We start from the raw sequence: 23,757 nt of genomic DNA, 5'->3' as shown, positions 1-23,757 counted from the left end.
ACACACACACACACACACACACACACACACACACACACACACACACACACACACTCATCTTCGTGGCATGTACAGCCATTTGGACATTAACAGAAGCATTTATGACATGCTGCCTTGGTTTCTGTGGCTTCTTGAAACATGATTAATGTATAGTAGAACTTACATGTTATTTACTGAGCATAAACATGGTATATGTACTGTATGTATGTACTTGGCTGAAAATATAATTGGACAAATAAATGTCTGATATTCTATTTCAGAGCATTGTGAGCTATTTTGACATTCAGAGATACATAGAGTACGTTGAATGAGATAGAATATTGTTTTTTTATATACACATAATATGTATATTTCTCCCACTATGTACATGATTATTATGGAATTCTAATGCATCTGATAAAGAAGATCTCAATGTAGCTGTCCTATAGTACTTATATTAAAATACTACACTATTTCCATAGCATAACATCTTTGTATCATAGCCCTATTTATGATGTTGCCTATATTGCTTTTTGGAGGTAACCTACCCATTTATTTTTCTATCTTTTACTGATTTGTGTTGTTCTAAGTTTACTTACCGGTATCTTCTGCAAAGAAAGATAAGTTGAGTTTAAAAAGGCTGAAGACAGTTTATATTTTAAACAATAGATTTCAATTGTAATGATTATTACTGAACTCTACTGCTGTAGCTGTTGGCTTGTCATTGACGGTCATCATCATTACATGCCTGGGGGAAAAAAAGGTGTTTCTTGATAAGGGTTGTTGATAAGAAACACAACGGACAAAGGCAAGTGTCTCAATAACATCAGAAGCCTTGTTGATGCTATTGTCCATTTGACCACAGGTTGAACTACAAAGACAGTTTAAGTAGAATGTGGGCCACAGAGGACATTACAGTCCACTACTTTTCAAAAACCAACAGGGAATAATAACAGCGCTCCATGAATGTTTGGAGGTTCAAATACGGTATGTTTCTTAAACTCGTCTCATGTATATGAATTTTATATTTGAAACCAAATGTCATATCTAGATGGGTCCTGGAACTTCCAACCATGCCCTGGGGTACAGCTGATGTAAATGCTGTGGAAGTGGTCCACACCACAGCATGGTTCACACAGAGCTTCTGTTAGCCCAAGGGTGGTGGCCGTTATAGAGTTCTTAGACCACAAACTGTGGCTCAGCCTCAGTGTATGATTAAATCCCGTTGTTGGACACGAAGGTGAATAGAGTGAAATATATTTGCATTCATCTCCATTCCCATTAGTTCTTTAAAATGCCAGAGAAAATGATAATGGGGCGGGGGTCATGCTTCCTCCTCAGCTATACAGCATAATTCAATTCTTAGCTTGTGAAAATGTAAAATCTATTGTACAAAAGTTATAATTAAAAAACTGTTAAATCATCCAAACGGCTTGTATGTGGTGTCTTCTTCTTCTATCTATTTATTCATTAATTCATTCATTTATTTAGTTCGGTAGGAAGTCAGCTGGAAACAATGTGTTATATATCTTCTTTTATTTTCCTGAACCAATTATTTTACAAAGGTTGCAGTCATTCAGAAATAGTGTTTACTAATGAGTTGGTCCACCTGGCTGTCATTGACTTCAAAGCATTCCATCAGTTTGCCTCACAGTGCGACGAATCTGCAAGCTGGAATTGCTTATTATCATTAGTTTAATTTTACAGCTTATTTAGTTTGGGAATCACAAGAGAAAACTCCTGCTTACCAAACCATTGACATTTCCTCTGCGCCAAAGACATCGCCTGTTTGTAGAGGTCACAGCACTACAAAAGCAACGTTCGGCCAATCATAGAAAACCACACGCACGAACGGGATCGATTCCAGCCCGAGTCACAACTTTGTTCAACTATGTCTATGCTTGCTTGTAGCAAATACTGTAACTGTACCATAACATAACATAACATACTCTTGTATCCATTGCATCGGTCATTCAGATAAGACTTAAAGGATTTACACCATGAATTTAAAAAAAATATTTAATATTTAATATCATATTGTTTATGTCCCTCAAACGTTTTTCAAAAGGTTTGAGCCTAAATCAAGCCTCAGATATACTCATTATATTTTGCCTATATAATATAATACATTTTTCCTTTTTTTCTATGTAACTTTTGAGCTGATTGTCATACAGACTTGTGGGTGGTGTTCATTGGAGTCAGATCACAGTCCTTGTTCTTCATTGGTTTTACTTAGCTCCGCCCCGTCTTCTGATTGGTCGATATTTGATAGTTCCTATTTTTTGCTATAACTTTTGAACGTTTTGTCGTACAGCCTTGTGAGTCGAATCACTTAATTCGGTCGAGAGTCCTTGTCCTCCACTGCTGTTACTTAGCTCCGCCCCCTCTTCTGATTGGTCGTTATTTGATCGTTCTTATTTTTTGCTATGACTTTGGACTCGGTTTAATGTCCTTGTCCTTCATTTGAGCTACTTTCCCATAACTTTTCATCTGCTTCTCGTACAGAGTCACGAGTCGCCTCAATGGACTCGGTTGAAAATACTTGTCCTTTATTACTTACTTAGCTCTCTGCTCCCACTTCTGATTGGTCGATATTTGCCCCTAACGTGGACAGAGGTGCGTGGGCCCGGTCATCGCTGCTTGCAGCTTTAATTATTATTATTATTATTATTATTATTATTATTAGTAGTAGTAGTAGTAGTAGTAGTAGTAGTAGTAGTATTGTTATTATTAAAGTGAATAAATATGATCTCAGAGAGACAAAACAACATCACATCTTGAATAAGGGTTAAAACAAGCACCAGCCAAATATTAAAAACATAATCCCAGTATTTTGTAATGGGTGTCCAACTGTCCATGTATAGGCTCTGTCTCAAAGAGAGCACCTCAAGTCACATAAAACGGAGAGAAACATGTAAACAATGCATTGCTCTGAGGCTAATGCCTTCCCCCTCCACTTCTAAAATAAGCTATTAATGTCAAACAAATGCAATGCACAGGCCCTGAAATGAAACCCCCCGCGGCTTCCAAAACACAACTGTAAAAGACAGCTATCAAGTGTTGCTTCTCGTAAATGTGGGAAATTGGATTTTTGATAGCAAGCGGCATTTCACAGCTGAAATTGAGCTTATTAGGAGGTATTAAAAACCCATTCTGTTGCTCGACTGTGATGAAAAGATTTCATCCAATAAGACGCACTGGGGGAGTTGAGGATTACTTACCTGGCCTTTGTGTGACATCAATAGGCAGACATGTAAAAAGGGTTCTTACAGTTACTGGTGTTTCCTGGTGCAGTAAGTGTGTAACTTACACACTGAGCGGAGAATTAACACTTACACAGTTTAAAGAGGTGGTGCCATGGTTTTGCACTGTTTTTCTTGTGTCTATGAGGTTGATAGAACTTCATTAAGCCCCCTGGTGGTGTTTTATGGTGTTTTATGTCTTCTCTGACTATTTTGAGTTTCTACCTGGAGGCTGAAACCTTGAGGGTCAAACGGGCCAATAGAAAAACAGCGCTTTAGTGACATAGTAAAAGTATACCCTCCCCCTCATTATCATAACACAACAGGTGTGGGCATAGATATAGAAACCTAGATACCTCATTGGCCTCTGCAGTTCATTGGAGCGACTGGTATCTCAATACAAGACTCTTCCGCAGGGCTGTTTGACTACTGACCAATCACATCACGTTGACTACTGGCCAATCACAGCGCGTCTAACTTACTAGTTGCTGCGCGCCTCTTAAGAAAAGACCCGCCCCACCTGCCTTTGATTGGCCTACCGAACGCCCCCTGCTGAAGCGGAAGGAAGTGATAGGCTAGCCCTGGGGAACAAGGAAGCGCGCCCGAGATACGAACGCTTCAGAGCCGAAGGAGGCGTCTACCTTTATATGTCTATGAGGTGTGGGCATGAGGAGGAGGAGGGACTAGGACAGGTGATTGGTGCTAAGGTGGTGGAGGAGGTGCTAAGGTGAGAACCAGGTATACTTAATGAACTGGAGGCGTGTCCACATAAAAACATAATTTTAACACTTTCTGTACACTTTTTTGAAAAAAATCTTCCTCCTAGTATAACCATAATACCTGATGATTATGTTTTAGGGGGGGGGGGGATCACTGAAAATCACGGCACCCCGTCTTTAAGTGTTCATTTAACTCTGAGGGCCCTTACATGGCCAGACAATCAGAGTTAAATTAACACTCACAGGATTGTATTGTGTATTTGAAAGTTGTACACAGTCTCTGACTATTTCTATGCCAGGAATTACTGTTTGCTTTACATGTAGGCAAAATGACAGCAGTATAAACTGTTTAAATGCAAACAAAACACTGTAAGGCCATGATTTTGAAAAGCCAAGCAGTATGGGATTTTGGAGGAGGATCTTAAGTTAACACAAATACATATGTATAATATACATAGGCATAGTAGACAGTAGCCTAAATTGTCAGTTTTTGTCTGCACGGTCGCACACGCTGTGGTTTCATCTCCCCACGCCTGCAACTGGTCAATAATAAAATATCTATTAAATAATAATGAAGCCGGTTCTGATAATGGCTCGTAAAGCACAGCGCAAACACGCTGACTCTTGTGACACGGGCATGAATTAACATCTATTAACGTGTCACCCGGGAATCATTGGACACCACAGTACAGCCCTGCGTGGCCCATTCACGTCACATTGACAAATGGTTTATGAATACCAATAATGTTTTTTTTTTGTAATGATCCCGGTGTTTTACAAGTGTAATTGTGTAGGTGGTTTACAGCTGAAACGCACAGGGAATTCTATGAACTTTGGGGATGTGAGGATAACAGTACAGGGATTGGTAACAGAAATGGCAAATGTCACAAACAAGTAATACAGCTACACTTCAAGAGTGTGACTTAACCGTTTGAACCTTAGTGTCCCTATTATGGAGCAAAAGCTCCATATAAGTAGCCGACATACAAGCTGACAACCCGTCACAGCATGTGAGCTTGTAGGTCGGCTATTTTCTCGAAAATATTCAGTGTAGAGTGTAAACAGGAGAGGACCTAGTATAGAGTCATGAGGGAAAAAGTACTCAAATGTTTTACTTAAGTAAAAGTATCAATACTGCAATGTAGAAGTACTCTGTTACAAGTAAAAGTCCGGAATTCAAAATGTACTTTACTAAAAGTACTAAAATGTTTGAAAATAGCTGATCTACAAGCTCACAAGGCGTCGCGATGCGACGCGTTCTGAGCTTGTAGATCGGCTATTTTTAAATAGCCTAGGTATAAAATAGGGCTAAAGTGGTAAATGTACGGTTTTATAATGTAATAATGTATATCGGCAAAGTAACTAGTAACTAGGGGTTACGTATGTAACCCCAGTTTTATTAGTATCGTAAGCAATATGCTTACTATGGGATATCATCGCCCCCTAGCGATGCGCAGAGCACAACACATGGGCTCCCGGTTACCATTTCTATTGGATAGGGTCATGTTACGCGACACCGGTAACCCGGAAGGGTATAAATACCCTCGCGTCACTTGGACACTCCCTCTGAAAACCTTCACTCTGCACGCCACAACGCGCACAGAAGGGGTTTTACGTAAGCATATTGCTTACGATACTAATAAAACTGGGGTTACATACGTAACCTCTAGTTATTATAGCGTATCTCCAGCAATATGATTACTATGGGACACATACACGCCCCCTGGGGGAGCCCCAGTCCGCAACCCTACCCATCTGCTCGCCCAAGGCCCCAGGTCTCGCCCCCGGCAAGACCATGGCCCCCAGGCGCCCTTGACCCCTCGGGTCAGGACGCGGAACGGATTAAAAGGCAAGGCCCTGACAGACCCAAAAGTCCTGTCTCATGAAACTAGGAAGGTCAGACCCAAGTCAATCCACTAGTGACAAGAGAAACCAGGGCCTCCTCTTCCCCGGACCTAGCCTAGCCGGTCCAGGGGAGGCTGAAAAGGCCGCTTAAGCGGGGAGAAAAGCATGCCCCTAGGCACGCTCTGCATTCCCCTGGCTTGAGCCAGCCGCTACACCCAAGACTGTGTGCGCCATCTCACGCCACGTCAAGGCTGTAAAAGGCCGCAAATGTCGAAGGAGACGACCAGTTCGCCGCAGAGCATATCTCCTGCATCGAAACCCCTCTGTAAAGGGCCCAAGATGCAACACACCCCGAGTAGAGTGGGCCCTCAGTCCCACCGGGACAACAGACCCACCACTCACATAAGCCAACCGAATCTCTTCCACGATCCATTTGGACAGAGTCGGTTTAGCCACCGCCTTCCTCTGACCCCGGCCAAAGGAGACGAAGAGCTGAGACGACCCACGGCCGACCGCCGTCCTCTGACAGTAGAGCCTCAAGGCTCTCACCGGACAGAGACAGTGCAACCGCTTATCCTCCGCCGATGTGAACGGCGGTGGATGGAAAGACCCCAGTTCCACCGGGGCCCTAGCTAGCATGTCGGTTTTAGACACAAACGCCAAGTTGGGTTTCAGCAAAACCCTCTTGTCGTAGTCTGAGAACCACATGTAGTCCTGGCACACCGAGAGCGCCTGCATGTCACCGACATGCAGGCGCTCTCGGTGAGCCGTACATAGGGCCACCAGGAGCACCGTTTTGAGACTCATGATCCTCAGATCCACGGTTTCAAAAGGCTCAAAAGGGGGCCGGCACAGTGCCTCCAGCACCACTGCCAGGTCCCATTTCGGGAACAAAGGTCTGTTGACCGGCCTAGCCCGCTTAGCACCGGCCATAAACCGTTGCACTAGCGGGTGATGGCCCACCGACTTGCCATCGAACCCATCGTGGCAAGCGGAAATGGCCGCCAGGTACACCTTGATGGTAGAGAAAGCCAAATCCTGGTCCAACCTGTCCTGTAGGTAAACCAGGATGCTTCTCACAGGAGCCTAGAAAGCCACCACTGAAGGTGACTGTTCCAGGCACCAGGACTCAAACATATTCCACCTGACGTCGTACTGACGCCTGGTAGAATCTGCTCTAGCCCCCTGTATGGTGGCCACCACGTCAGGGGTCAGTCCTTGCGAGTTCAGACTCGTCCTTTCACTGGGTAGACCCACAGGGGCGTCAGCTCGCGCGCTAGTTTGTCCAACACAAGGGAACCCAAGCCTCCTTGTTTGTTGACATAACACATCGTTGTGGTATTGTCCGTTCTGACCTGGACATGACACCCCACAATAGGGGGGGTGTCACGACTAGAGATTTTTTACAGGTCGACTAATTTGACCCAGTGGTAGTCGACTAGTCGAAATTTACATAAAAATAATAATAATATATATATATATATATATATATATATATATATATATATATATATATTTTTTTAGGGGGGGGGCATTGTTTTAATGCCATCCTACTACTATATTACTATTATTAATATCCTCCTGCCCTTATTTTTATGGCGTTTTAAGGGAAGCGCTTCTGGCACAGCAGCACAGCACCACAGCAGCGTCTCCAAGGATCCCCATTGCCCAATAATAGGCTTTTATTGGGCATACTTTTGACCCCCTTTTCATAAAAAATAAAGTCAGGAGGATAATAATAATAATAGTAAGATGGGGCATTACTATGGCATTAAAATATATATTTTTTCAACTATTCGACTAGTACCAACAAGGTCGACTAGTCGACTAGTTGGTGAAAGCCCTACCCCAAATTGACATGTATTTGGGCAGTGGACCCCAATATGAAAAGATGTAGTGTCAGGGCCCCCCATGAAAAAGATTTATATTATGCTGTTACATTGTTTTGTTTTAATTATTTGTCTTGTTTGTTGTTCAAGTCAAAGGAGAAGAAAAGCTGTGTTGTATCAACCAGCAAATAGCTCAGTGAGGTATCTGCTGGTCCCATGATCCAGAGGCCATGGGTTCGAAACTCACTGGAGTGTTTACTGTGATGCTTTCCTTTGCAGACTAACTTCCAGAAAAACAAGATAAAACCAGCAGGAAACCTGTATTTCTCAGCCAACAGCTAGCTCAACTGGAAGAGCATCTGTCCAATAACTTGACTTGACTTGAGTGGGTTCGATTCCCACTCAAGTCAAGTATCCCCGGTAAGTTGGGGCAGCGTATAAATTGACTGATATCTGTAGTGATGCTTTCCTTTGCAGACTAACTTCCAGAAAAACAAGTTAAACCCAGCAGGAAACCTGTGTTTCTCAGCCAACAGCTAGCTCAACTGGAAGAGCATCTGTCCAATAAATTGACTTGACTTGACTTGAGTGGGTTCGATTCCCACTCAAGTCAAGTATCCCCGGTAAGTTGGGGAAACGGATAAATTGACTGATATCCGTATAATAACTTGTAGTAGTGTGCTGGTTCAAATCCAGTTACCACCGAGCGGTCCTGGGTTTGATTCCCACTAACGTCAAGTCCCCGGTAAATTGGGGCAGCGGATAAATTGACTGATATCCGTAGGATAACTTGTAGGAGTGTCCTTGTTCAAATCCAGTCACCACCTTAGTAACTGAGACCGAATCTGGCCAATTCGGTCTCAGCTACTGAGATAGATAGAGGGTGTGTAGAGTAGGCGGAGTAGGGGATAGAGTAAAGAGGGAATATAGTAGGGTAGTGGGACTAGGGGGAGGAGTAGGTCTAGGGGGAGGAGTAGGAATAGGGGGCAGAGAATGGGGAGGAGTAGGACTAGGGGCCAGAGTAGGGGGTGGAGTAGGACTAGGGGCCAGAGTAGGAATAGGGGGAGGAGTAGGACTAGGGGGAGGAGTATGGGCGAGTAATAGGGTGTAGAGGAGAGGGTTATGCTTATGATTTTGGTTTCTGTGTGGAGCTGAAATTTTATTCGAAATTTGCAATAAGAGGACAACTAGAGACAAATAGGAGTGTTGGCCCCATAAAGATAATCTTCTACTCAGTCCTCTTCACTGCCCCACCCCGCCCCCTAGTCCTACTCTAGCCCCTACTCCTACTCCTCTCCCTACTCCGCCCTCTACTCCTACTCCTCCCCCTAGTCCTACTCCTCTGGCCCCTCGTCCTACTCCTCGTCCTATTCCTCCCCCTACTCTGCCCCCTCGTCCTACTCCTCCCCCTAGTCCTACTCTAGACCCTACTCCTCCCCCACTCCCTAGTCCTACTCCTCCCCTACTCCACCTACCCTCTCTCTATCTCAGTAACTGAGACCGAATTGGCCAGATTCGGTCTCAGTTACTAAGGTGGTGACTGGATTTGAACCAGAACACTCCTACAAGTTATTCTACGGATATCAGTCAATTTATCTGCTGCCCCAATTTACCGGGGACGTGACGTTAGTGGGAACCGAACCCAGGACCGCTCGGTGGTGATTGGATTTGAACCAGCACACTACTACAAGTTATTATACGGATATCAGTCAATTTATCCGTTTCCCCAACTTACCGGGGACACTTGACTTGAGTGGGAATCGAACCCACTCAAGTCAAGTCAATTTATTGGACAGATGCTCTTCCAGTTGAGCTAGCTGTTGGCTGAGAAACACAGGTTTCCTGCTGGTTTTAACTTGTTTTTCTGGAAGTTAGTCTGCAAAGGAAAGCATCAGTACGGATATCAGTCAATTTATCCGCTGCCCCAACTTACCGGGGATACTTGACTTGAGTGGGAATTGAACCCACTCAAGTCAAGTCAAGTTATTGGACAGATGCTCTTCCAGTTGAGCTAGCTGTTGGCTGAGAAATACAGGTTTCCTGCTGGTTTTAACTTGTTTTTCTGGAAGTTAGTATGCAAAGGAAAGCATCGCTACGGATGTCAGTCAATTTATCCGCTGCCCCAACTTACCGGGGATACTTGACTTGAGTGGGAATCAAACCCACGTCAAGTCAAGTTATTGGACAGATGCTCTTCCAGTTGAGCTAGCTGTTGGCTGAGAAACACAGGTTTCCTGCTGGTTTTAACTTGTTTTTCTGGAAGTTAGTCTGCAAAGGAAAGCATCACAGTAAACACTCCAGTGAGATTCGAACCCATGGCCTCTGGATATGGGACCAGCAGATACCTCACTGAGCTATTTGCTGGTTGACACAACACAGCTTTTCTTCTCCTTTGACTTGAACAACAAACAAGACAAATACTTAAAACAAAACATTGTAACAACATAAATATAAATCTTTTTCATGGAGGGCCCTGACACTACATCTTTTCACATTGGGGTCCACTGCCCAAATACATGTCAATTTGGGGGGTTGACAACAAAACGTTTTAGAACCACAGATTCCAAGGAGACAGCTGTAGGTGAATGGATAGAGTGACTGACTAGTGAGCCAAAGATAACAGGTTCAAGGCTCGACCACAGCAGCAAGTCAGGATGTCCCTGAGCAAGACATTTCTAACTGTTCCTCTGAGGGCAGACATCAACTGGGTAGAGCTGCATTTCCCCTAAAGGATCAAATAGTTATTATTAGGAGTGAAATGGCTGTTTTTTCACCCCAACTGCACAGGACAGCAGTATTATTTATGTTACTGTCAGTGATGGAGACAAACCGCACAGACATTCACTGTACTTTAGTACATTTTGTAAACTTATGACTCTGAGTATAGTATAGCCTGACTTAAACAAATAATAAATTAGTCTAACTTTTTTCATTTTTTAACAACTTAGTATAGTCAGACTTTTTTTTTTACACAACTTACATTTTGTAAAGCTTGACTCTGACTTAGTATAGTCTGCCTTTTGTTTCCTTTAATTTTCTGACATAATTATTTTAATCAGAGTGCCATAGCTGAGTGGTTAGTGGGCCTGGCTGGTGAACCAGAGGTCCTGGATGTCCTGGCCCACAATGCGGCTCTCGAAGTGCTTGAGAGCGAGGAAGACCGCCAACAGCTCCAGGTAGTTGATGTGGGCTTCCCTCAGTGCGGAGTCCCACATCCCCCTGGCTGAGTAGCCTTCGTGGACAGCCCCCCAACCTGAGAGGCTGGCGTCCGTGGTAATCACCTTCCATGACACTACTGCGCCTATCTTGTCCCCTTCGGACAAGAAGGTCGCATGTGTCCACAGCTCGAGTGACACCACACACCGTGGTGAGACTACCACCTTCCGAGAGCCCATGGAGTGCGGGATCCCCAGAGCCCGCATCCATCTCTGAAAAGGTCTCATATAGAATCTGCCCAACCGGATCAGGTGTATGGCCAAAGCCATGAGACCCGCAACCTGCATGCATGTTCTGTACGTGACCCGACGCCCCTCCTTGAGGTCTATACTCGTCCACCAATCTCCTTGTCGTATCGAGCGTAACAACGTTGCCGTTGTCAGCATTCGAAAGTTGAAGACCTTCAGAAATCTGTTCAAACCCTTCAGGTTCAGAATAGGTCTCCCCCCCCCCCTTCTTTTTCACCAGAAAATATTCCGAATAATAACCCAGCGGGTTCTGATCCGGGGATAATTCTCTGATCGCACCCTTGCTCAGTAGAGACAAAACCTCCTCCCTCAGCGTTATGGCCGTCTGGCCTGACGCACGAGAGAACACCACTTTGGTTGTTAACGGAGGCTTTGCCGAGAATTGCAACCTGTAGCCCTTTAGCACGGTGCAAAGCACCCAAGGATTCGGTTTGCAAGCTTTCCATTGAGAAAAGCACCGAGCGAGTGGATTCGAGGGGTTGGTGGGGGCTGCTGACGTCACCTGCTCCGTGGAGCTCGTGCCCGTTCCCATGGGAACCTGAGACGCCTCCGGACTGATCGCAACGATCATCGAGGAGGCGTCCACGAGGGGCAGCAGCGGTAGCGTCTGTCCGTTCACCGGAAGTGGGGAAGGCCTGTGACGCGGCACGGGAGTCTTGCCCAACGTCGACATCCGCCCTGTAGCATTGCTCGTTAGCGCTAGCTGGGCTAATGGCGACACTGTCCTGGAGCGCGAGCCCGTTCCCATGGGAACCGGGGACGCCGTCGCTCCAAATGACGTAACATCGGAACCCTTCCGCGGTGTTGTAGTTACCCGGAACGAAACTCCCTCCGCTCGTAGGCCGCAGGGACGTGGCGCCTCCATTTCTCCTTCTTCTCTGTTGAGCACGAGGTGAGAACAAAAGGCTAGGTAGCCACCTAGCCTAGCCGTTAGCTTCACGGACTAGCCAACTAACACGGCGGCTAGGCTCACGCCTCGTGGCGAGAAAACAGAGAGGATAGGAAAATAAAATAATAAAGTTGAGTGGTAACCAGGAGCGTTAAATTAACCGAAACTTTTACACGAAAGCGCCCGTAGAGTGGCACTGGGTGCCCTCGCTATGGGTTTTGTTGGATTTCGCTAGTTTCTCCGTCGTTTGCTGTGCTGCTTCAGGAGTGAAGGAGTCCAAGTGAGGGTGAAGGAGTCCAAGCGAGGGTATTTCTACCCTTCCGGGTTACCGGTGTCGCGTAACATGACCCTATCCAATAGAAACCGGGAGCCCATGTGTTGTGCTCTGCGCATCGCTAGGGGGCGATGATATCCCATAGTAAGCATATTGCTGGAGATACGCTATAATAACTAAAGTTTTCAAATAATTGTAGTGGAGTAAAAGTACAATATTTGCCTCTGAGATGTAGTGGAGTAGAAGTAAAAGTACTGAAAATTGGAAATACTCCAGTAAAGTAAAAATACCTCTAAATTGTACTTAAGTACAGTACTTGAGTAAATGTACTTAGTTACTTTACACCACTGAACATATACAGTATAGGGTTTAAGGCTTTGTTTTGACAGACAAAGACAGAGATTATGACGATTATGAACGATAACTTGCTCACCTCAAGCTCAAACTTTACTCAGATACAAAGAAAGGAGAAGAAGTGTTCTTCCCACTGACGCAGATGAGTTCTCTGTGGTTAAGTGTCACGTTAATCACACCAGTGGAAATGTGTCACTGCCATTGTACCATTCCACTGGCGCGCTATTGTCACGCCAGTGTGAAGTGTGTCATTGCCATTGTCCTGTGTTCATGTCTTTTGTGCTGGGTGGGATGTGTGGAGAAGGTCTCGCTTTGTTTTGTGCAGGGGAGGGCTACTTATGTCTGAGCGATGCATTCTGGGATTGGCCAGAGGACAGGGTTGACAGAGAGGACATGCTTTTCAATAGCATGACGGTTGGTCAGTCAGCTGAAAGAGTGCATACATGAGTGTGTGTGTGTGTGTGTGTGTGTGTGTGTGTGTGTGTGTGTGTGTGTGTGTGTGTGTGTGTGTGTGTGTGTGTGTGTGTGTGTGTGTGTGTGTGTGTGTGTGTGTGTGTGTGTGGTGCGTGCGTGCGTGCACGCTTGAACGTGCAGGCATGCATACCTGTGTATGATCTATGTGTGGGTGTGGTGCACATGTGTGTACACAAATGTACGTATTTGTGAAGGTATTATATGGCTTACATTTTCTGTGCAGTTGTGTATAGACATGTTAGTAGGAATATGTATATAGCGTACATTTTCTGTGTGTGTGTGGGGGGGGGGGGCTGTGTGTGCGTGTGTGCGTGCGCGTGTGTAGTGGAGCTGAGGACAGCAGTGTGCTTTGTGATTCTCAGACTGACATAGGTTGGCTCGGTCACTTGTCCTCAGACAGCAGCCAAATTACCCACCGCAATTGGTCCATAATGGCATAAAGATTGAGGTCTGGATGGAGCATCAATCACCACAATGTAGCTCAGCTGACCCTGAGTCTTTAACTAGAGAGAGAGAGAGAGAGAGAGAGAGAGAGAGAGAGAGAGAGAGAGAGAGAGAGAGAGAGAGAGAGAGAGAGAGAGAGAGAGAGAGAGAGAGAGAGAGAGAGAGAGAGAGAGAGAGATGAGAGAGGTGTTTAGGGGTAGAAAGGGGAAGGTTAAAGAGAGATTGAATGTGTACTCGAGTCCTTCACATGTACTGTATAACACATTCATTCATGTACCTGTATACGGGGGGTGGCCATCTGCCTTGACCGGTTGGAGAGAGAGAGAGAGAGAGAGAGAGAGAGAGAGAGAGAGAGAGAGAGAGAGAGAGAGAGAGAGAGAGAGAGAGGGGGGGAGAGAGAGAGAGAGAGAGAGAGAGAGAGAGAGAGAGAGAGAGAGAGAGAGAGAGAGAGAGAGACACACACAGACAGACAGACAGACAGACAGAGATGCACAGCCTCAACAATAATAACAATAACATATAACAGTCCATAGCCACGCAGTAGTACTGTACATGGAGACCCTCAATCCACAGCTGGGGGGGTCTGTAATCACGTTTCATGGGAGCCTTTGAGATGAGAAAGCACAAAAACTCCAGGGAATAAGTTAAGTTAGTAACATGCACTGATGGGACATGAAGGCGTACAGATCATGGAGGATGTTTTGTGAAAGTTCCGAAAGTTTGCAGAAAAGCGGTTTGCATGGGTGCAAGGTATTATATTTTGTGAGACAAGCCATGGCTCATGGCTCATAGATCATATAGCTCTGTAAATGCCCAGAGCTGGGAGCCATGAGCCAGAGCTGGGAACCATGAGCCATGGCTTGTCATGCACTATGAATTAGGTTTTTACTATTGTCTGTGAAACAGATTACTATATTTAGCTGTATGTATTGGAAGTTCAGTCCAACTGCTGAAGAATCCTGGGGACTTTGACGTGGAAGGTCACATTTCAATCCCTAATTATTAAAATTCCCTTTACTCCCATAACTGATTAAATAACCTCTTAAATCTTGGTAAAAAAGGGAACAATTACAGAGCTTTCTGCTGCATTGAGTATAATGAACAGTGCATGAAGTAATTGCTGTGGGATTAAGACATCAACGTAAGAACATGGATTGTGTGGGATCGATACAGTGAAAACCAACTACATAGATTTGTTTTTGTCTTAGTACTTTGGGGCACAAAAAGGTAAGTGCAGTGCACCCATTTTCCACAATCACTGATGCACACGTATTGAGCTCAGACCACTGATGCCAACAAGCCACTTAATGCTAATAATTATGTCTTTCATCTTCGAGACGTGACTGTGAGCGTATAGGAAAAAGGAGCACTTATCCCTGTCTGCTCACTAATGGCAGCGACAGCGCCAGTATTGACCTCATCTTGTCCTTTTATCTGAGACCCAACCTTTAGGATCATACAAGTGTTTTGTATTTTTGTGTTTTTTTAGTCAAATGTGTGGGAGCAATGAGTGATATGTGTGGCTGAAGCTAAACTACGTCATGCTGTGGCTCACAATTTCTCTGGGGGGAATATACAGTATGTATAGAGACAAGAAATGAACTGATAGCGCTAGATTATAAAGTACAACATACTGTATAGCTTTCATAACATCATGTGTAGCATACATTTTCCAGACATTTCATTGTAAAATTTCAAAACCATCTGTCATTGAAGGTCACTTGGAGAAAAAAGGTTTATCATTGTGTCTGAATTAGCTAATCATTATTCATAGTTTACACCAAAATTATTAGTGGCCATAAAACTGTCAGGGATGTGATGTTTTACTGTCGCCAACATTTTGAAGAGCTATATGCAAATGAGTATGCTATTGTTAGAAGTTGACACTTCTGTCACTATATTAATTTGTTCTGAAATGGAAATAATATAATTTTTTGATAATATCGCAAAGCGTCTATATGGAGGATTCAGCTCAACAGATTCAGATGAACAGCACAGACATGTTTGTGAGATGAGCTGACATTGCTTGTCAGACTCTGTTTGGAGATGTCTAAACCGTGTGGAGTGGACAATACACATTTGTGTTTTAGTCTGGTCATGCCAGGAAAAATCTTTTTAATTTAGCTTAACTATGTGCAAAGCTCAAGTATCTCAACAACAGCAACAAGGTGAACAAAAATATATATCAAAATAATAATAATAATCATCTATATATATATATATATATATATATATATATATATATATATATATATATACATACACACACACACACACACACACATATACATATACATATATGCGCTTTAGTTTTAGACAATATTTGCTCTGGTGTGTTTCCTGTTGTTTAATGGTGGGCTCTTTGATGGTACATACATTTTGCTGAGACAGGGTTTCTTGTAACTCTATCAAGGGTGTTGGGTGGCTAGGTCTATACTGTTGGCTCAGATGGTCATTTGACCCCATTAACATCCTGTATACACTGATCAATGTACTCCCATAACACGAGAGCTAAGGATATATACATGTACACACACAAGATCCACTTACACCTTCCAGAGGCATCAAAATGTTTTAATTGGAAATGTACATTATTTTCCTTTTATGCTTGTATGCGCAAAAATGCTGCGGTGAGCTGCCCTTGGTTCAAATACATTTCAACCACAAGTCGATGCAAAATGGCATGTATAGATCATATCAGGTTGAGTGTATAGAACAGATAAGTGCATAAAAACAATGCCATAATGTGTGCACAACTGATTAAAAAAATGAATCCTCTGAATATGCCGTTAGGATTAATGCCATGACTTCACATAAAACCTGCCATGATATGCATACAAAGAAACTTCAACTGATCTGTGAATAAAACACTGAACATTTCAAAGTGAAAAGACAAACAAGACATAAACAGGAGGTTCTCTGAGTGATGACGTACTCACAATAATGCATAACATTACTAAATGAAGGATTTAGTGGTCCTGTTGTTAAACAAAACATTAGTGCACTTTTAAAACCTTGAAAATCATAGTTTCGTAACATTTATTTGCATAATCACAGGTATTAAATACAGAACATAATTCATAAGTAGACACGTTCACCTTTTGTTAGATCACAAAACAACTGACAGTCCTGATACTGAATGAAGAATACACTGAGGAGAGACCTACACACTGTTCTGGCACGGTTCAAATGAAGGAATGGCTGAATAAACAGGAATATCTCCCATCATTAGTCGCGTTAAAAGGTCTGGCAACAAAATCTAAGTACTGTAACGTCACATACCATGATAAACATTACATTTGGACCATAATATTGCAAAATATTGTCCCACGTAGGGTATTATCTTAGTGGTAAAGCATTTGTCTTAGTGCATACATGTGTATAAGGCCCCATAGCTGCTACGGGCACAGAACCCTTAGCTACAGATGATAGAACCTTTCTGATGCAAAACACCTGAGCAGATAGATCAAGACCCACAACGTTGAACATTGGTGCAGGGAACAAAAAGAAACCAGACACGCACATTAAATAAATGTCACAAAGCAGAACATTTTGGACAGCGACTATGACATCCAATAATCTTAAAAACAAGATGCAGTATTTTAAATCTCACAATAGCAGTAATCTTAAATCCCAATTTGAGACTTTCTCTGTAAGCGGTCATCAACTGACAACAATGCAGTGTTCCACAGCGTGGGACTGTGCAGTGTTGCATTGGTCAAGACCAGTCCATTTAACATTGTCTTCACCATAGCCCTAAAAAAATACGCCCGATGTGAAGTAAGGCGATGCATTTCGGTCCAGCTCCACCGTGTTCGGTTCAGTTCAGCTACAGTATGTTTAGCTTAGTTCCACTCAGCTGAGCTCACAAGAATTTTGTTTGGTTTATCGTGAAAGAAAGTATTTCCATGTCTCTGTGCTGTGGGGGACCACATACGGTAGAGAGACAGACAGGAACAGTCCCTGGACCCCTGAGCGGAGCCCCAGGGCAGCCAAGGGGCAGTTTGTGGTGACAGGACTGGGATATTAGTGGAGAGGTACAGTACACATTCCTGTTGTCTCCCACCTGGGACATTAAGCTCCCCGTTTTATTTTCACCACAGTGTTAGCTCTGCAGCTCAGCTGTAGAGGCCAGCACGTACACACACACACGCAAGCACGCACGCACGCACGTGAGTACACACACACACACACACACACACACACACACACACCGATGGGGGAAGAAGCGTTCAAAAGGAAAGTAATGTTGTAATGTGGAATGTGAGCTCGGTTTTCCGCAGTGCGGGAACCCAGACGATGGGATTAGTGGTTACGACCCTTCTGTCTCTCGCCGGCCACAAAGGTCCTGGGGTCAGTTTACGTCCACGAGGCCCTTTATGCTTGGTGTCTGAGCTTCCTTCAGCCTGAATAGAGTTAATTAAAGTTCACCCACCCAAACCAAACTGGCCCCAGGTTTTTGGAGATGCTGTCCGCTGGTTCAAACGCAGGTCCCTTGGTGGTAGACGGTGTAGTGCTTGTGGTGCTTGAGACCTCTGTCTTTGAATTCCACAGCCCTCTGCTGAGACGTGTCCACCAGGGCACTGGCAATGGCGATGCCTAGAGGGGGACAAGACGGAAAGTTAAGAGGGTCAATAGCATGCACATCATGCACGTTCTGAAACCTACGGCGCAAGTTACAAACATGTCCATTTCCTTTTGTCATTCTGTGGGAAGCGATCCTGAAAGAAACTCTCAACCACTTAACCCTTATTCTTTGACCCCAGAGGTCTTACACTCGGTCTCCTCCTTTTATCCCTCTTCTACACCAAATCTCTTCTAAAAAATAGCAGATCTGCTATTTCCGTCAATATTCGCCAAATGTTTGCCGAATAACAGGCCCAGAACTGGGATGCTAGTATTCATCATGTGGTTAACCCCTATGTTATACTTTGTTGTATAAAAATGGCCTATCTGATCAGCTCTTTTTATTTTATTTTTTTTGAAAATGTTTTAATAATGTTGACTATAATAACATGCCCAAAGTAGGGACGCATGCCAGGCTGAAAGTGCTTATAACCCCAGGCAGTGTGAGAGCCTCAATGACTCAACTGAGACACCCCGGGTCATAGTACAGATGATATATAGGAACATGAAGACGACTGGAATGCAAGAAGGTTTCGCAACTGTGGATGAGGGTTCGACAAGTCAGACTTGCAATCCTACGGATGGAGAAAAAGCAAGCAGGAGTTGTTGTGTTGGACATCAACGCAAAACTCTTCGGTCATGTGCGACAGGTACAGTCACACGTCTGAAACCCTCCATCCCAAACCGCCTGTGTGTGATTTTAAACCTCCCTTTTCTCTTCCACCCTTTCGGTCCCTCTTTAACATCTTTGTCTCTTTCACTTTCACCCTCTCGCACACTCTGCTGGTTGTTATCCCTCTTTCTCCCACAGCTTGTGTACGTATCTGACGATGATGGATTTCACCACTTTCAACCTGGCATCCCTATTTTGGGGGCGCATATCATTATAGGCAAACACAAATGTTCAGGCATGTTCAAACGTTTTCAGAAATGTGCAACATTCAGTCAGTGCTGGTGTTTCCTTGGCAGACGATGCTGCTGCTGCTACTGATGATGGTTTTAAAGAGTTAAGGCAGGTCTGGAGTCAGTCTATATACAGGCTGTCTCCGTACAACCGTAGGGGCTGACAATCCACGGTCGTTAGGACAGGAGCGCAGTCTGCCTCCATGCAGCAGCCAAATAAACAGAACAGTCAAACAGCACCAGGGAATCAGCTCTGCGCTCTTGATATGATTTTGGAAGCAGTTTGTTTTTCAGCATTTCACACTCAAGTGATTCCTGGACTTTTTTTTTCTCTTCTCTTTTTGTCGGTGGATGGAAAGGGGAAAGCCGATTACTAAGCCACTTGGTGTGCATGTGTGTGTGTGTGTCTGCGTGCATCTGTGTGTGTGTGTGTGTGTGTGTGTGTGTGTGTGTGTGTGTGTGTGTGTGTGTGTGTGTGTGTGTGTGTGTGTGTGTGTGTGTGTGTGTGTGTGTGTGTGCGTGCGTGCGTGCGTGCGTGCGTGCGTGCGTGCGTGCGTGCGTGCGTGCGTGCGTGCGTGCGTGCGTGCGTGCGTGCGTGCGTGCGTGCGTGCGTGCGTGTCTATTCTGTGTCTGAGTGGGTCAGGAGTGTGTTAGTGTGTACATTCATGATAACACAGCTGCTCAGTGTGTGTGTGCGTGCGTGAGTGCGTGTTTGTGTGCGCGCATGCACTTGCATTACTATACTTGTGAGAGCCAAATATCCCCATAAGTATAATAGAATTTGACAAATAGACTGGTCCTCACAAGAGAAATGGTTGTTTTTTATGGTTTAAAAACATTTGAGTTAGGCTTATAATTATTAGGAAATGATTCAGGTTGGGGTTAAGATTATGTATTTTGTTGCACATGTACAGAAAACAACAGATCTACAAGCTTATAACACATTGCAGTGTGACGTGCTGTGGCCTACAGTGTATGGGAGATTGCATCACGTGCCTCCCACACATGTTCTTATATGTCTGTCTGTCTGTCTGTCTGTCTGTCTGTCTGTCTCTACGACAATTGTAAAACATAATCAAACACAGTGTGTTTATGTGGTGTCTGTCAGATATACTGTATGGTCTACACGAGTTTCCCACCAGTGCCACTTTAATACATTATGTGATCGCACATATTGTGCATGTCTGCAATTGGCTAGTTACGGGCCATAGCCGGGAGGGACGTTTATGCCATAGCCAGGAGGGATGATTCTTCTGTGATTATTAATTTGCCAAACTACATAGTTGTCACTGACATATTTGAATGTCCTTGGGCTACTGTAGCTACTGCCAGTGTGCACAAGAAATATGTTACTGATCTGCCTACTAGTTTGCCAGATTAGCAGTGGACAGACACACAGACAGACGCACACAGACATGGCCAAATGCAATAATAAAAAACTAAAGCCAATGCTTTGATTAGCGTTATTTGATTCAAAGTCTGCTGGGTGCAGACATTTCAATTGCAAAACCTTGTCAGCTGTGTATATAACATAACTGTGCTGTCTTTATTGTATATGCCTCTTAGGAATATAATGCCATTTTAAAGTGTTTTCTTTGAAATATGGATTTATAGTCTGAGAAAATATGCAATATTTGGAAGATACATTTCTCAAATGAAAAGAGAAATTTAAAGTATGTCAACAGAGGACCTTTAATAAGCTTATAATACTATTAGACTTCAAAAGTAATACATTCCAGTGTAGACTCTGTCCTGTTGGAAAAGGATTTATCCCTCTCTGTGATAAGACTATCGCAGTTTCAGTTTGTTCAGGTATTAAAGATCGCAGCGCTAGTCAACACATTGGGTGTATGCAGTGGTGTAAAGTAACTAAGTATATATATTTAAGTACTGTACTTAAGTACAGTTTTGAGGTATTTGTACTTTACTTGAGTATTTCCAATTTCCAATACTTTTACTTCTACTCCACTACATCTCAGAGGCAAATATTGTACTTTTACTCCACTACAATGATTTGAAAACTAACAAAAGTTATGGAGTATATTTCATAACATAACATACACATTTGTTAGCATTATTTAACTTCACAAGTCTACAAGTAGCCTACAGTCAGACACAAGAGTGGATTCAAGCAGAGAGGTGACGGTTGGTCTGGGCCGGGTGGGGTACATACACTTAGCATTGCCTTTTGTTGTTTACCTGGGTTCTATGCATGTGTCTCCCATCCCCCTTTCCTGCTTCATACAGGTGCAAATTGAATCAGGGAACTCAGAGGGTGATCTATTGTTTGTCTGGGTGGGGTCTCACTTTTGAAGGCTGACCCCCACCCACCTATTCAATGCTATAAAGACTATGACATGTAAGCTTGTAGTGTGTGTGTGACTCAGCGGCCGTCAGGCTGTTGTGTGGTGGGGACCTCAGGGTCTCCATAGAAAGCTGTTTGTACTCTGAATAAACTGGAAGCAAAGAAACCTCACTTACTGGAGTGATGACTCAAATTCATTCTACAACCATTCATTCTCATCTCTGGAACAACAAACTTAACTACAATATGGCGTTGTTGGCAACTACAAAAGTGCAATAGAGCCTTTAAGGCCGTGGAAGAGATACTTCAGTTACTTTGCAGATATAAATTATTACATTATGAAACATACATTTTCTATTTTATACCATGGCTATTTGAAAATAGCCGATCTACAAGCTAATAGCTATCTGCTATTTTCAAAGATTTGAGTACTTTTACTTTTGGTACTTTAAGTACATTTTGATGCCAATACCTTTGTACTTTTACTCAAGTAAATTTTGATTTTTAGACTTTTACTTGTAACAGAGTATTTCTATATTGCAGTATTGGTACTTTTACTTGAGTAAAGAATTTGAGTACTTTTTCCACCACTGTGGGTGTGCGACTGGAACATTTTGCAGTAAACTCCTTAGTGTTAGAACCAAATGGACCATTAGTTTGTACACTCTTCAGAGTTAAATTAACCCTGGAATCTTACTTTGTTCCTTCCCCACATCAGCTGGGTAAAATTCTGCCGGTAAAATCTGGCTCAAGAAAGTGAATAAGATACATTTTTGTCTGGAATAAACACAGGTGGTTCTGTAAGCGGCTAGCCATCTATACTAGGGTCTTTGCGTGTGTGTGTGCACGCGTGTGCGTGCGTGTATGTTTGTCTGTCTATAGCTAATTTTCAGTATGACGTGGCTCTGTAAGAGCTAGTTTTCCCCACAACGCAATGTCTCCCTACAAATTTAAAATAGATACAGACATCTCTCCATTTTTGTGACTCAATACAATGGTTTGAGACACAAAGGGGCCACAGTCATTTTGTCTTTGGCAAGACTGATGCCAGAGATCCACATGGGAGCCGTGCCGTTAAAGAACCCTGTCTTGTTTTTTGTCTTTATGGCATTATACCACTGTTTCTCAACAACTGATCTGGAGCCCACCATACTGGTTGTACTAGGCAGCTCCCAGTGGCCAACAGTAAAATACTGTTGTTGTACTGGGCAGCTCCCAGTGCAAAATACTGTGGTTGTACTGGACAGCTCCCAGTGTCCAACAGTAGAAGACTGTGGTTGTACAGGACAGCTCCCAGTAGCCAACAGTAGAAGACTGAAATAGGATGTTGCTGTTAAAAAGTGTTGACTATCAACTTGAAATTGAATAAATAAGACCAGTGACAAGTAGAAGTTCTCTCGGTACACACATTACTGTGTGAATACATCATCCTTCCACCATCTCTTGACAATTTCTGAACATTCTTTGCTTGTTGTTTTAAAAGGCACCCATTCCTCTCCATTTTCCATCCATTAGCTTATTTATAATAAGCATTAGTCAAACCTTTGTGAAAAAATACTGCTTAAAACTCACTTTGCGATTTCTCCAGGTACAGATTACATCAGCAAATGTCTATTTAGAACAGCTTTGCAGCATAAAAGTGAGTATCATAACTGGAATAAAGTGGAGAGTGACTGACAGATGACAAACGTGAACGAGAAGAGAAAACGAGAGAGAGAGAGAGAGAGAGAGAGAGAGAGAGAGAGAGAGAGAGAGAGAGAGAGAGAGAGAGAGAGAGAGAGAGAGAGAGTGAGTGTGCACACAGAAGCCTTCACCTGACTTAACCTTGTGTGATGTGCGAGAAGGCTGATACCTCGTTACCCATCACTCATAGACATGTGGGCCTGGACACTAACAGCCCACAGCAGCTGTTCACAGCAGAAACATCACCTGCACCACAAGACCTGCTCATAATAATCACATATCTGTCTGAAGTATGGACACAACCATACACTGTCCCTCACGCACGCACGCACGCACGCACAGTGGTGGAAAGTACATTTACTCAAGTACTTAAGTACAATTTTGAGGTATTTATTGCACTTTTACTCCACTATAATTATTTGAAAACTTTAATTAGTAGTTTCTTTGCAGATTTAGATTTTTATTACAAATTATTACTCTATTATTCAGACCTATATACTGTGTACTGTACATACTTTGGCAATTTCAAAATAGCCGATCTAAGAGCTCACAGCGGGTTGCTTTGAGACGCGTTGTGAGCTTGTAGATCTGTTATTTTCAGGATTTGTATACATGTTATACATTTGAAAACTTGTGAAATGGGACCTTCTGCATAATGCGTACTTTTACTTTTGGTATTTAAGTATATTTTGATGCCAATACTTTTTTACTTTTACTTTGAATACCG

The 23,757-nt window shown here is 43.5% G+C and overlaps 1 protein-coding gene across 1 annotated transcript in view; it reads right to left on the bottom strand.

Annotated features, from left to right (window-relative positions):
• Nucleotides 1-16,092: 16,092 nt before the first annotated feature.
• LOC308099846 (attractin-like protein 1) overlaps nt 16,093-23,757 on the bottom strand; it is a 404,123-nt gene continuing 396,458 nt past the window's right edge. The window contains exon 30 of the mRNA XM_080448665.1: nt 16,093-18,112. Coding sequence (XP_080304791.1) covers nt 17,994-18,112 — 119 coding nt within the window. The 3' untranslated portion in view covers nt 16,093-17,993. The remainder of the gene's footprint in view (nt 18,113-23,757) is intronic.

Source organism: Gymnoscopelus braueri (assembly GCF_963280865.1).
Source record: "Gymnoscopelus braueri genome assembly, chromosome: 14".
Lineage (NCBI taxonomy): Eukaryota > Metazoa > Chordata > Actinopteri > Myctophiformes > Myctophidae > Gymnoscopelus > Gymnoscopelus braueri.
The sequence above is the reverse complement of the archived record's forward strand: the minus strand, read 5'-3'. Positions and strand labels throughout refer to the sequence as shown.